Source organism: Chaetura pelagica, unplaced genomic scaffold (assembly GCF_000747805.2).
Source record: "Chaetura pelagica isolate M959 unplaced genomic scaffold, ChaPel_1.0 scaffold344, whole genome shotgun sequence".
Lineage (NCBI taxonomy): Eukaryota > Metazoa > Chordata > Aves > Apodiformes > Apodidae > Chaetura > Chaetura pelagica.
Window position 1 is genome coordinate 4,018,307 of NW_009953098.1, and position 14,633 is coordinate 4,032,939.

A 14,633-nucleotide genomic window follows, 5' to 3' on the forward strand; every position below is an offset into this window, starting at 1 on the left:
AGGAATGCATTCCTTCCCCACACAGAAGGCCTCTCAGCAGCCCAACACACAACCGCAGTGTTGGCGCGGGAGCCGCCACACAGGTGAGGTTGGGGCTGTTATTCTTTGGGGTAGCAAGTGTGAGTAGTTCAGCTGTTGAAACAAAAAAAGCTTTTCTTCAGACTGAAATCCCATTGTTTCTTACTGTTCTGAGAATTTGAAAGCTTTTTGGCCCTAGGTTTGACCTAATTGAAGGCTTTGCCTCCAGGCTGCTAATTCCCCAGCAGTACCTTTTGACAAAATGGGACCTGTAGTTTGATAAAACGGCAGCAGTAAGTCTTCTGGGATTTTAAAAAATAATGCAATATGTAGCAGGAAAGAAGTGTCAGACTGGGTTTTATCTGGTTATCTAGTAAATGGTAAACCTATCTAATCATTTGGGAACACATACAGCCTGTTTCTTATACTTGGCTCCTGTTAACTTGTCATCCTTGCATAACTGTGCCAGTATTAGGGCTGAAAAAGAAGAGCAAAAAGTATCTTTCAAATCCCAGAAGACTCAAGTAGCAAAAACATCCCTTTTTGCTCAGTGGAGAGTATCTGCAATTCTCCAGCCTAGCTATTGCCATGATAAATTAATGTAGTCTACAAAATTACTGCAAAGTGTTCCATAGGACTTTGAAATTAATGGACTATAAAAAAAAGATATAAAACAATACTGCTGGTATTAAAACTGAGGTAAGATGAGGTAATACTGATGGAAAGGCATTGAGTCTAAGATTGATCTTGATTTACAGCCCAATATGAAATAAATGCTCTTGTACTACAGCTTGAAAACCAAGAGGCAGAGAACTTGTTCTGTCTTCAGCTGTCTAGTTAATAACACTTGTCATTAAATGGAATGTGGAAGTTACAGCCAAACAATATGCGTGACGTGATTGCTATAAGTCTTCAGATGACTAATTAAGAGGCATCTGTACAGAGATCTCCTGCTAGCAGTACAACACAGGAGCAAGCAGTAGTCCTGTTCCTCCACATTCATTTGTCAACAGCAATTTTTCCCTGGAAAAATTTCCATTTTAGCAGCACCGGTAATACTGATGGGAAAGCTCTGAACATTTGTTTTGATAGGGCAGATCTCTGTTGGTGCCTTCAAAATGAGACTGGTAATTCTGGCTGACCTGCAAGGGAGCAAAGCTCCCAGTTCAGGGTTCTTTTGTCTTTTCTTTACAATGAATATTACTTGTTCTCTCGCATGTGGCTGACTTCTGCGGGATGGCAAAATAGGTATATTCTTGCCTATGTTTTTATCTCCTTGAAACGGATCCTTTGTTGGTGTCTTCACATGGACACTAGTGATGCTCCCTGTAGTTTTGCACAAGGGTAATTAGAAAAACCTTTTTCACAAACTTGCTGCTGTGGAGCCTGTTCCAGTTTAAAGCCGGATTTAGATCACAACTATTTAGATCATCACTATGAGTGTAACTGCCTTCACACAAATCAGTATGAGAAAATCAAATTTGTAGTATTTCCTTCCCTTTAATTTTTGGTTAAGATTAAAAGAAAAAGCTAATACCTTAGGCTCTTGGTAGTCTAGGTTGCATTTCCTGTTAGCTTCTGTGGTTTCAGCTTATTGTAAGATCACGTCTTTCCGGTTTTGTGTAGTCGTGATGTTTTGGATTTTTGTGCTTACCAGCTAAACGGTGCAGTTCAGAGTATTCACAGCCAGGATTCCTGCTTGTGCCATGGGCTGACTTGGGGAGGAAGACCATGTAGATGAAAGAAAGTGCCAGGTCATCAGCCAGCATTTAAAAGTTCACATTTATTGAGCAGTCAATCAAGAGACTTGTTTTGCCGCAGCAACCGAGCAGGGAAGGGGAACTGCTTGTAGCTCTGGAGCAACTGTATAAGGGAGCAAAACCTCTTGTCGTGCACTCACAACGGGGAGCTTTGCCACCTTTATTAAGGGAAAGCACACACCTTGTTTTCTTCTTTCTCTTCTAACACAGCTTGAGGTTCCTGATGTACTGAGGGAATAACTGGAGAAGATCACAATGAGTGGTGACAGGAATGGGGCAGAGGATCACAGCACGATCCCATCAAGTCAACTGGTGTATGTTGTACTGATGGGATATCAAATTCCACAAATGTAGCAGCAGTGTTCAGGAGGTGCTTTACGTCTGCAGAGCCTAACTAGCCATTTCCAACGTATGTTAACACGCTTGTTTGAAAAATGGCAGATTGCATATTGCTCCTGTAAATTACAAATTTGGATAAGCTGTAGTTCCAGGTAAAATAATCCACGTAACACAAGATAGCACAATGTCCCTTAATGGTTAAAATGACTGTTTACATCCCTAGTTCCTCTTCCTACATCCTCCCTTCTAGTGGCCTATTTCCATGAGCCTGATGAATAGAAGGAAAAGCACCCTGTGAATTTTCCCTATTCATAATCCTTTCTCCACTACCACACCTCAGTACAAATGGATCTGCCACCTTTCCAGCCTACAAATACCCAACAGATCCCAGGGCAGACTTTACTCTGATACTCCTTAGCTGAGGAGTTGGGGTATTACTATTTTAAGGATGGTGAAACACACATCTCTGGTAGCTTGGAACTGCAACGTGATCTCTTTCCTGGAAATGTGAAATGACAACTTATGTCCATCCATGCTGAAATTGCTTGAGTACAGAAGGGTCAAACAGCCTAAAGCAAGTAGGAAAAATGTGATTTTAGCTTATGTTTAATCTTAGTATGGAGAAACTGAGTGGTAGTTTTAATTGTTTGAGCCTCCTTGAGTTCTCCTTGTAGCCCAAGATGTGACTTTGATAAAGCATAGTTTATGTTCCTCATAGTCATGGACTGCTTTGGCTGCTCCCTAGTCAGCAGGAGGTCTTTTTTCTTGAGTTCAGAAATGTAATGTCAGTTTCTGATAGCAAACTGCAGCCAGCATGCAGAAATGGAAACTTGCAGATGTGCTCAATGCATTAATGCAGTGTCAGGTTCTGCTGGAGTTAAGCAGGATCTTTGCCCATGAGCAGTTGGACTTTGTTGCTCACATGCAAGCCAGCCTGCTACCAAAAGCAGCATGTCTGATACCTCAAGCCAGGCTGCAAATAACTGCTGCCATTTTAAAGGTAATATTATATCAGATCCACTTTTCAGCCTTCAAACACACAGTCAAATTCTCACCTATTTTCCATTAACTGTCCTCAAAGATTAGTAGGACATTAAAATCTATCTAGAGTGTGGATAAATGAGCAATAGAGAGCACAAGCCTTTCCAAATTGTGTACTTAAGACAGAGGAGAAAAATTTGCAAAGCTTTCTTGTTTTATGTGGAAAATTGCCAGTTTCATTTTCTCATTACATGACTGTTTTTGTCAGAACAGATAGAAGCATTTTGGGCTGATGGGCAGATAGCTCTCGCTGAAGCTTGTTGAAGCCACAGAGACTGAAGTCTTGATCGCTGAATGCTGCAAACACTTTGCCTCTGGCAAATACATACTTCCAGTTTTGGCAGTGTCTAGTGTTTGAAAGAGACATGGAGTGATAGATTCTCTGGTCAGCTCAGTCGAGCAAACCTTCGACTCAGATTCTATACTTTGCAGAGAGAAAAAACAGTTTGCAATATACCTTGAAAAATCCTAGGAAAAAGTCTTTTACTCATCTCAGGCTGTTGTGTTGCTCAGCCCCTCCACCAAAAATTAAATGTACTCTCTCTGTCAAAATAATTCAGATATGTCATATTTGAGCAGCCTGTTGGTGACCTGGATTCCCCACATTTGAGACACTGGTGTCTAGCTCTGAATGACATTGTGCAAAGCTGCCACAACACTAGCAAATCTCAGTATCTGTGGTGAGACTGAAAGTTTCCCCACCTCTTTGTCTCCTTTTAGCATAATTTCTTTCTTTTCTTCAGTCAAGCAAACAGAAAAGTCGGTACCTTGGGTTTCCCAAGAGCTATGAGGGTCTTGAGATTTCCAGGGAACATTTCTTTGACTCCCAATCTGGATATCCCAGTCATGGATCCATGGATGTTATGTGGTTAAATCAAGAGCATCATGCACCAGCAATGCATCATGCATCAGCAATGATGGTGCATGCTGGAAATAGGGTGGTGGACTAGACTCTACAGACATGGGTTCAAAATGGCAGTGTCCCATCAGGCTCAGTTCTCAGTTGAAGAGGCTGCGTGGGTGTGGGAATCACTGCTGTAGGTTGGATCTCTCAGTGGCAGCCAATGGGGTGGGGTGGTTGCAGATCAATAATCAGCACCCTGTGGTTGCTGTAAATCAAGGCTTGAATCTCTCACAGGCTGCACAAGCCAGGAGGAGGCACAGAAATGCCTCGACTAACGGTTTTCCTCTCTCTCATTTCTGCATTGCGTTGACCTAGATAGGAATCTCTGGTTAGATTTGGGTTATTTCTGGTGGAACGGGGGTCGTGGCAAGGCTGGAGAAACAAGGCTCTCTGAGCAGGCTGTGGTGGCTCCTTCCTCCCAGATACCATGCAGGGAACCAGTCCAGAGCTGCCTGTTTGGTTGGTTATTAAGATCCAATGGAACCACCAGTGTGTATTCATTAACAATTTGATCTCTCTGCTTAGTTTTTGCCACTTCCAGCCTTCCTTTCTCCTTTCATTGAGAATCAGTAAGTTACTTGAGGCCAGCACCACCTCCTGAGTTTGGACAGTGCCCAACGCCAAAAGTCACCCAAGCAGGCAACTTCCAAGAGCTCTGTCTAGGAGTGGTGCAGCCAAGAAGGACTTTCCCTTGCTGAGTCTGCCTTTTCTTCCTTGCACAAGAGAAGCCAGTGGAAGCCTTCAGCCCACCCTAGGGAACCGGGTCTGCAGAGAGGTGATGTGTGACATACGAGGTTTGTGACAGCAGCAGGAGAGCGTCCTTGGATGGAGCAGGGCAAACAGTTATTCATTCTGGTTACACTGCCATTGTGAGCTCGCAGCGCTGCTGCTTTGCAACTTGGGTCTTTCCCAGAAAGCCCGTTGCCTTCGAGAGTAGTGCTGGGATCAAGGCACTTCGCCTTCTAAAAGCAAACCTCAGATTGTGGAGACCTCATAATTGCATATTCACCAAATTGGAGGACCTGCCTTTGTTTCCCAGGTATTCCAAAACAGAAGTTGGCCTGTGCATGCTAATGCATTTTAATGAATTTAATGATCAAGGTCACAGGAGCTCACTTGTTGCTTTTCTTCTTTGTCCTTGCTTGGACATATGAATGAAGCTTTCCCATTCTTAGGCATATACAACCTCCAGCCAACTGAAGTGTGTGTGTGTCTATTTTAAAATATTTCTATTCTCTTGTCAGGTATTCACTTTGAAACAAAGCTGCCCAATATACCAGTCAGCAGACAAAGGGAAAGAACTTGAAATCTTGAAAAGGATAGATTAGCTTTAAAGAGGTGGTGTGGAGATGTTTGAGAGTACTGGATGAATTATTTGCAACAAGTAGCTTCTTGAACCTGTTAGGTCAGGAGCTCCTGGTCCTAAGTCGTAGTGCCTTGGTGATGATCTCCTGTCAGCATGTCTGAGCCAGTCACTGTCCCCTAACATGAAACTGCATCACTGTCCCCTTCACTGGTCTGGGCTGCCACAGGGGCACATGGATGGAGAGCAGAGCAACTTCACATAGATGAGGAGAAAAATGCTGGCTCCCCACAGCCTGCACCAGCACACAATGTGTCACAGGGGAGCAACATCACCTGGGCATCAGTGGGGAGTACAGAAACAAACCTCCCAGCTCGCCCATCCAGCCCAGGAAGGGATTTTTCTGTATGTAGCTGATACTTCATACTTAAGTGTCTGGTGAAATAGTGTCATCTGTTTTTTTCATTTGTGATGTGCTTGCAGCAGAGGGCTGATGATACCCAGGCGTCCCTTCTAACCAAAATGATTCTGTGATTTGTTGAGTTGCTTTAAGGATGGTATCTTTCTCTCTCAAATTTGGGGCTAGAGTCAAATCTATCTTAAGCAAAAGCAATGCTACTCAATTGTGTGGAGTTATGCCTGCCTAGCCTGGGGAAATCGGTTTTTCAGATTTTATGGTCCTTGTGCAGATAATTCACCTGGGAAACAGGAATCTTGCTTTTCAAGAGAATATGACACCCAGCTAATTTCACTGCCTGTCTTACAGCCAGGCTTCCCACCAGGGCTAAGCAACAGCATCCTGTTTAAAAATCCTGTCCCAGTTTTGGAATGCCCATGCTGGCTGAAAGCTGTGGCCTTATTTTATCTGTTTATATCCAGTAATAGTCTTGGGGAAATGGAGTTTTGTTTTTCCCATCACATTTACTCCTTAGTGCAAGAGTTAAAAAACTGTTTTTCAAAGCATTTAGAAAGCCCAAATTTTTCCCCAGTAACTCAGGGCATAGGAATGTCCTATGGCAAAAGAAGCACTGGCAAGGACATACATGCCAGCATGTCAGCTGGCCAAGTATGGGAGATCCCCCACTACTTCCTGCCTGAAGGTTCCCAGGGTGCAACTTGGGAACACACTGTGTTTATTTTGGATGTGTGAAGCCCCTGTTAAGATTCTCTGTACATGTCTGGGTTTAAATATATGTAGTTATGCTCTACCAACATGTTTCAGCCTACACAGAGAAACATCTGTTGAAACACGCAACTCTGGCTTAGTTTTAGCAAAGAAAATCAAGGAAAACAATTTCATCCATCATTAGACCAACTCTTGAGAGAAGATTTAGGCCTTGTTCCATTTCCAAAAGCTAAGCAAATTTTGGCCTACTTAGCCCAGAGGAATAATCAAATAGCTGATGGTTCAGCTGCCTGACTGATCTCTCGCAGAGCAGTGGTGCAAACCACATGTAGCTCTGCTGACCAAGGGGGTCTGTCAGGTCACCAGTGCATGTGGCACTGAGAGCAACTCTCCCTGTTTGACCTCAGTTCTGACTTGCCAGTGGTTTCTGAGTGCAACCCATGTTGAAGCAATGCAACTGGAGGCCACAGGAGAGAGGCACTGGTTGTTCTGGTAAGGGATAACTCAGAGGCTGGGGAGATAAAAAGGTCTCTTTGCCACAGTGCCCTTCAAAACTGCTGTGTGTGTTGGTGGAGGGTAAGTGAACTCCTCCTGAGACCTGATCAGCAGCTCTCCGTAGTATGCAGACCTGCTTTTCCATCTGCCATGATGATCATGTACAATTACCTTGTATCCTCTACCTCTCCTCCAAATGTCAGTGTTAGCTGGATACTAGCATGTCAATGCCCAGTACTAATCCTAAACTGCATGTAGAGCCTGAGCAACTGCAGACACAAATCTGCAGTCTTCTCTCTGCCCACTGATTTAGAAATAAGTGACAAGAGAGCACTCGTGTGAGCCCAACTGGATGAGCCACCAGGCAGCTCTCCTGTGTTCCCAGCTCAGAACAACGCAGGTTTGTGGCCAATCGCCTGAAAACAGGCTGAATGGAGGGGTGGATATTGGCCATTTGAAGTGACCTTCACGTGCACGTTGCAGATGGAGCAGCACAAGGTGTGCCCACCTCATGCCCTGCAGCCTCAGCACACCCTGCGGGGATTGTCCTTGATGCTTCTGGGAGCACCAAAGTCACTGGCTGCTGCAGTGACTCTTGGGCAAGACTGTGATCTGCTTAATAATTAGTGTAAAATTCAGAAGTGAGTCATACCCATCACAGCTCTCCAGTGGATCTGGTTACGCTGGGGTTAGGTGGTGGGGCTTTTCTAGTTATTAGAGATGTTATATGAGCTGTTATTAGTTGTGAATTTTTTTCCATGGCACTAGATGACTGGCAGCACTTGCAATTGTAGGCCAGGGCTGGGAGAGGCTTTACTGTGAGCCAGCTGAGAGGAGTAGTGACTTTCCATGGCCTTCCCATTGCTGATTATATACTTTTATAAATGCCACCTCCCTGTATTGATAAACAAGGACATAATGCTCATTTCCCTTAACTTGAAGCAGCAATGTTAATGTCTGATTAATCTTACGACAGACGGGTCATGCTTATTAAAATTGAAAGTCCCAGATTATTATATTTGGAAGAGATTGCCATATCATGATGAATTAGTATTAGAAGCATTGTTTTCAGTTTCACTTTCTTTAAATGTATAATGCAGGATTTTTTCACTAAGATTTGTGGATTTACAACTCTACCATTTCTCGTAGATCAAGATACTTAGATAATTGTATTTCTGATAACATTCTTTTATGAATGAGTTACAATCCTTCAAAACAGCAAAGCCCTCACGGTCTTAGACTTAAAAGAATAAGCAAAAATTAAGAGGTTTAGCTGATATTTTCTGGTTTCTGAAATCTAAACCGTCTGTGATTAGGAAGCTTGAAAGTCTGTTTAGATAGATAGTTGAGAATTTGTTTTGTTTTGGTTTGTTTAGAAAGTATGCCAGCTATTTCAGATGTTATGCCTATAAAGAATGTAAAACAATTTAGTTGTCTCAGGTCTGAATTTAATCCGAGCCACTGTCAGAAGGTCACTAGATTCAGCCCAGGGTTTCATTCAGATCTGCCATTGTTTAGACCTAAAAAATGTTACCATAAAAACATTGGCATGATTGTTATTCAGGGAGTATAATGTCTTAATTAAAATGGTACCAGAAACTATTCAAAAAACTTCTATTACAGTTCACATGATAGACAGTATTTTATAGCTTTAACATCTGTTTTAAGACCAACATGTGAGATTTAGCCTTGGACTGACTGTAACTGTCTTGATTTCAGTGAAGTTGCACCCACTTAAATCCTGATTTAATTTGTTTTACATGATTGGTTTTTTAATAGTGTGATTTAATTTTCTTTAACTCCAACCCAGTGTTACCGAGTGGAGCTTCAGAGCGTGTTAAAATAAGGTCAATAATGGGTTCTTCCTTCTTCTTTTTTTATTTTCCCAGTTACAAGGATCCATTAAAAGAAAGCTGGAGGATGACAGCTCTCCTGCCTCGGGCGGTGTCCCTGACGTCATCTTCCCAAATGACAGTAAAAGACTTTGTCTTGATGACGTAAATCTCGCCATGGGCCAAGGTGCCAACCCCAATGTGACATGTCCAGAAATGCAAAGTTCTCCATTCCCCACCAGTCACAGTGCTCCTTCCCTGGGAGTCACGGGTCATTCGGTGCTCCTTGAAAACAATCACATGAATGGTGGTGGCATTGGTTCCCCATTTTCAGTGCCACCCAACACAGAAATAAATCAGAAGGGGTCAATAGGAGGGCAGAACAATAGCATTGTCCACTATGATGAGAAGGGAAACAACTTACAGTCTGTGGACCAAGAGCTGCAAGATCTATTGGAAGAGCTGACAAAAATGCCTGATCCTTCTCCCAATGACCTGGATCTGGAGAAGATTTTGTGCAGCAAGGCTGAAGAGCCACTTGGGCTGAGTCACCCTCAACCAAGCATAAATACCACTCCAAAGTCCTCCCCACAAAATTCCCACTTGGAGAACCATGTTGCTAATAAAGATTTTTCTCCAGGTTGCAATCCAACCAGTGGAGGATCTCCTCAAATGAGACCATCATCTGCTGGAGCAAACTTCCAAGTTCCTCCTTCAAACAAACCTGCTGCATCACCCATCTCTACAGCAGCTCAGAGCAAGAACCAGCCACCACCCATGCTGCCAGTCCCCTTACCCAACATGCCTGGCTCCAACTGGCACGCTCAGCAGCTAAAGCAGCTGGCAGCCAGCAAGCAGGTGTCTACTACTAAGCAGCAAGTCCAGACTCCCAGCTGGCCGACTATGTCTCCTCCTGGTGTCTCTCCACCTTACAGGGCAGGATCATCCCCACACCATCAACCTTTCAGTCCTCAAAATGTTATGGTGTCTGGCATGCCTGCTAGTAATTTACCAGGAAACAACATTCAGAGCCCTCAAAACACTCTGCTTTCAAGCATGACTTCCAGCAACACCCCGTCCAGTGGCCCTTCTCCTCCTTATGGGTCTGAGAAGCTCTCCAGTCCAGCTCTGAACCAGCAGCCCTTCAGCCCACAGAGCTCCATGCTGCCCACCCTGGCAGCAGCCAGCTTACCAGCCAACAACATTAAAAGTCCACAGAACAACTTGGTTGCCAGCATGTCCTCCACCAATACTGGACCTTCTCCACCATACAGGCCAGAAAAGCTGTCAAGCCCAGCTCTGCATCAGCAGCCCTTCAGTCCTCAAGGTACATTAATCTCTAACATCACTCCCACCAGCAACCCCACAAGTATGCAGAGCTCACTTTTTAAATCAATGACTACAAACCAATCAAAAAATATGAACATAATTATGCAACAGCCATCCAGTAGCTTACAGCCAGGTCTGGTGAACGAGAGCCCTGTTAACCAAGACCAGTTTTCTTTCAACAACACCAAACCACTGTCTCACTTTGCCTCAGAGTCAGCTACTCAAAAGATGTCACCTCTGCCAGCAGGACAAGGGCAGCAGTCTCTCATTCACTATCTCCAGCAGCAGCAGCAGCAGCAGCAATCTCCAGCCACGGCACAGCCCCAGCAGGCAAACAACAGCCAGTTTCTCCAGCAGCAGTTCCGACAGCTGATGCAGCCCCATCGGATGCAGAGGCACATGCAGCCTGCCACGTTGCCATCTCAAAGCAGACAGGTGAGAACATCTCTTCTGGCTTATAGGCCTGATGTGAAAATGCTGAGCAATTTGTTTTTTTATTGTAATTTGTGTTTCGAATGTGACATTGCTAAACTTCTGAGGTGTGCACGATGGATGCAAGGACAAGGCAGTAAAAATACCCTGGTGTTATCAAAGTAACTTTATTTCTTCAATTGAAATGTACTGTAATTCCATCATGCATTGTCTTTTCTAGCCCAGTGGCTTTATGCTATTAGGTAAAACATATTTCATACCACTAAAAATATTTTTACATGTATAGGTGGTAATCTAATTTAGCTCATATTGCAAGTTGCAGAGATCATGGAATGACAGAATCATAGAATCAGTTTTTTTCCTTAGTGCCCTTCAACAAATTCATCTCTGTGTTACGTTTCTGAGGCTAGAAAAGATCAGGTGGGGTGAGAAGTGAAGTTAAAATATGACTCCTTCACGGACAGCAGGTCCAGCAGCACAGCTCCCAAATAAGATAAAGGCAGACTTGAAATACCTGTTACCAGCATTTGCAAGAAGCAATGCCCTGCTTTGGATGAGGGCCATTCCCCACCCTTTCTTGATCTGCGATACCAACCGAGCTGGTAAATGCAAAAATGCAGCTGGCAGGAGAGAGGAGCAGCCTGGATTTCTCTCCAGCAACCCCTCTCCCTGAGACTCAAGGAGTGGTGCAAATCAGCTGCCCACTAGCACTCCAGATAAGAGAGACTGGCTGTGACCAGGGACTTCAGAACAAGCAAGAGCTTGGGGACTCAGTCTGAGAGCAGCCTGGGTGTGAGGAATAAATAACTCCCTTTTGTTGGGAAGCACAGTAGGAAGCAGATTGAACCTCACCACCAAAGCCAAGTACCTTGTTAGGCTGAACCAACATCTTGGAAGCAGAATCCTTCAAGATGCTTAGCTGTGCACACAGGCAGTCCACCAGCTCCTCATGAGAGATGGCAACACTTCTCACCCAGCAAACCAGAGGCTGATCTTTGGAGCTCTGCTAGCTCCCCTGGAGAGCGTGGTGCTTAGCTGGGGGATGTGCTCCAAGCCTGGGGTTCTTTGATCTTCTTCCCTGCTAAGCAACTTCTGCTTAAAGAGGTGGATTTCTTCAATGTAGGTGACTTGGTGTAACCTTGTCCTGTGACAGCAGTAAGAAATAAGGGGATAGTTACTAAATGTCAGCTTCTTAGTGATAAATCAATGAGGTGCATTTCCACTGTGCTATTTCAGAATCGACTCGCTCTTTTCCAAGTTGTGCACACCCAGTACACCCTTGCTTGGATTCAGCAGCTTAAGACAGACAGCTGGGAAGGACTGGAGACTTCCTGAATTTGCTTATCCAAATATATAATATGTAACAATATGGCATATATGGTTCACTTGAAAAGGTAGTCAATGTAAGGCCCCTAATTCAGCAAAGGCCTGAAACAATTACATTGCTTTAAGCATGTGAGGACCTTGTTGTGTTCAGTGGTACCCAAATTAAGCACAAAGTAGAGAGTCTTGCTGCTTGGGATCTAGAAATATGGGTGGACATATGATTGAAAGTAAATTGCTGCAGCTTCATGAATTGCTGCCCATTAGGTGTTTTACTCTGGAAGCAGAATAATAGAATAACAGAATAAAAGAGGGTGAAGAATACATGTATGATGTTTTACCACGTCTGGGAGGATGGCTGGTAAGTTAACTGCAGTAACACAATCACTTTTGATCATATGTCCATAACCTTTGAGCATAGATAGATTTTTTTTTTCTGGCTTTCCAGCTGAGTGTGTGGAATTGCCACATCCCTGTTGGATTCCTGAGGTTTCCTGTCCCCTAGTTTTCCATTTGGCATGTTTTTCTTACATTTCTGAACCCCCTACATCATTGATTAGCAAAAAATAAAAAATAAAAAAATTAAAAAGGAAGAAAAATTCCTGCAGTGAGAGTCTTTAAATGGCCAGAGCAGCCCCACTTCTAGCAGCTTTCCTGTGCTCTGCCCGTGCTGCATTTTTAGCTGATTCTCACTGGCAGGGAGAGAGTTATTATAATTTGGTGGCTATCAGTAAAGATCAAGGACAGTAAAGACAGTGATTGCAGGTGATGAGCATTTTACATTTTCAGACTAGTTAGGTAAGCTTATGGTGCCTCCCTCATTTTACAAGTTAGACTTATTACAATAATTACACACCAGATGACAGTGCTTCAGTTTTACAGGCTGTTGAGCTACCGAAGAAAGATGGTGGATGTTCAGGAGTGGAACATTTTGTTAGGTTTTGATAGCTTTGCTGCAAATCTCATAGATGAAAATGGATCCTGTGTGCTGAACGAAAAGAAAAATGACATGGAAAAATATTCTAGGTAGGAAATCTTAAAATTCTGGGATACTTGCTGTTTCTTTGAATCTCACACGTAGGTCTGTTATTTGTCTGCAATAGATTTCTTATTTACATTGAAACATTGATACTGAAATTATGGACTTGAGCTGCTGTGTACCAGTTTTATTCCATTATAGCAAAGTAGCTCCAGTGACTGTGGGTTTAATTTCCAGCAATGTACCCAGAGCTGAATCTGTACTCTGCAGAATCCGTGTGCCAGTTCTCTCCTGAGGCAGGTGATGAATAGGACTTTTCAGGCAGAGCAGTTGTTTCATTAAAAGGCAAAATGTTAAAGACTCAGAAGACAGGGGAGACAACTTCTGCATCTTCAAAAATTAGTGAACTTCTGGTGGAAAATTGCCTTTTTTAGCTTCATTCACAGAAAATTGCTCCAAGACAAATAACAGCATTCCCTGGAATGTTGTTGAGTGTTTAAAAGTCATCACCTTACTCTGTGTGTGTGTTTGTAAATGTGACTAAAATTTATAAAAAGAAGGCATAGTGCTCTCTTCTTTTGAGCAAGAGGTGCAGCTTTGTACAGAAGAAGAATGTGGATGGTGGCCAGTTGGAGGGAGAACAATAAACCATGAAATTTGATCCTTGTAGCAGGCAGAGCAACATAAGGAAGACAGCAACAGAGGGGACATGGACCCAGAGTGAGCTTTTTGCTGTTGTTTTAATGTGTATTAAAGCAAAGACTCCACATTCCAAAAGTTGACTTGCTAATGGTGCCTCACAGCTCTACCACTTTTGTACTTAATGATATATCTTGTAAGTGTAATTAGCCAGCATCCCAGATCCTGTATTGCCTGCACAACTGGTAAATCTGATAAGGACTAATCTTTTCCCATCTGAAACACTGTGTCTTTATTGTCAAGCATGGATGGATATAGGTTCAGGCACTGACAATTGGCACTGTGGGATATTGCAAAGCCTGATGGTGCTAACATGGCTCTTGTGGGTATGTGCAGGTTTTCATTTTACTCATGTAGGACTGATACTTGCTGAGTGAAATTGTACTCAAAGGTCAGGACTCATAAATCCACAATATAAAGATGGTAGTAAATGCCAGAGAGGCAAAGGTAGGCTCCAAACCTCTCACACACTGGTTTCCTGGATGAAGCTTCACCACTTGACTTTATTGGCTGTTTGTGGGTGCGTAAAAAGCTGTGTTTGCCCAGGCAGGTTGAAGAGTTGGGCATCTCCCTGATTTTCATGTCTAAATATAGTTTGTACTTGCAGATCTATTCTGGCATGTCAGATATATTGGGCCCAATTCTGCCTTCAGCAACGTTGATACAACGTCAGTTCTTCCAGAAGAGCTCTGCTCTTCCTCCTGCTGAGATAAGAATAGACACTGGTCTTTGAGAACAGGAAGGAGGGTTCCCCTGCAGGCAGGAAAATGAGCCCTTGCTCTTTGCAGCCTGGAATGAAAGAAACCCTTTGGGTGGCCATTACTTTTCCAAGCCCAAGTTTGTCTGACTTAAAATTGCAGGGTCTCGGGGAGGAAGGCAGTATTGCCCACTGCTCTGCATGTGAAATGTGGAAAATGCAAATTAAAAGGTTGTTTTGTTGGGGGGAGGTGGCTAATAAGTAGCCATTGTTTGGGGGTGGGCAAACTGTGCATTTCTGAGCTCCGCTTGTGCTATAGGAACCAAATGCACTATTCTTAGAGCCCTCCACATTCC

The 14,633-nt window shown here is 43.5% G+C and overlaps 1 protein-coding gene across 1 annotated transcript in view; it reads left to right on the forward strand.

Moving 5' to 3' along the window:
• Positions 1 to 6,371: 6,371 nt before the first annotated feature.
• The window catches only part of MAMLD1 (mastermind-like domain containing 1), a 36,066-nt gene continuing 27,804 nt past the window's right edge, over positions 6,372 to 14,633 (forward strand). Inside the window, exons 1-3 of the mRNA XM_009997208.1 lie at positions 6,372 to 6,431; positions 8,876 to 10,145; positions 10,359 to 10,582. Of these exons, the coding sequence (XP_009995510.1) occupies positions 6,372 to 6,431; positions 8,876 to 10,145; positions 10,359 to 10,582 (1,554 nt within the window). The remainder of the gene's footprint in view (positions 6,432 to 8,875; positions 10,146 to 10,358; positions 10,583 to 14,633) is intronic.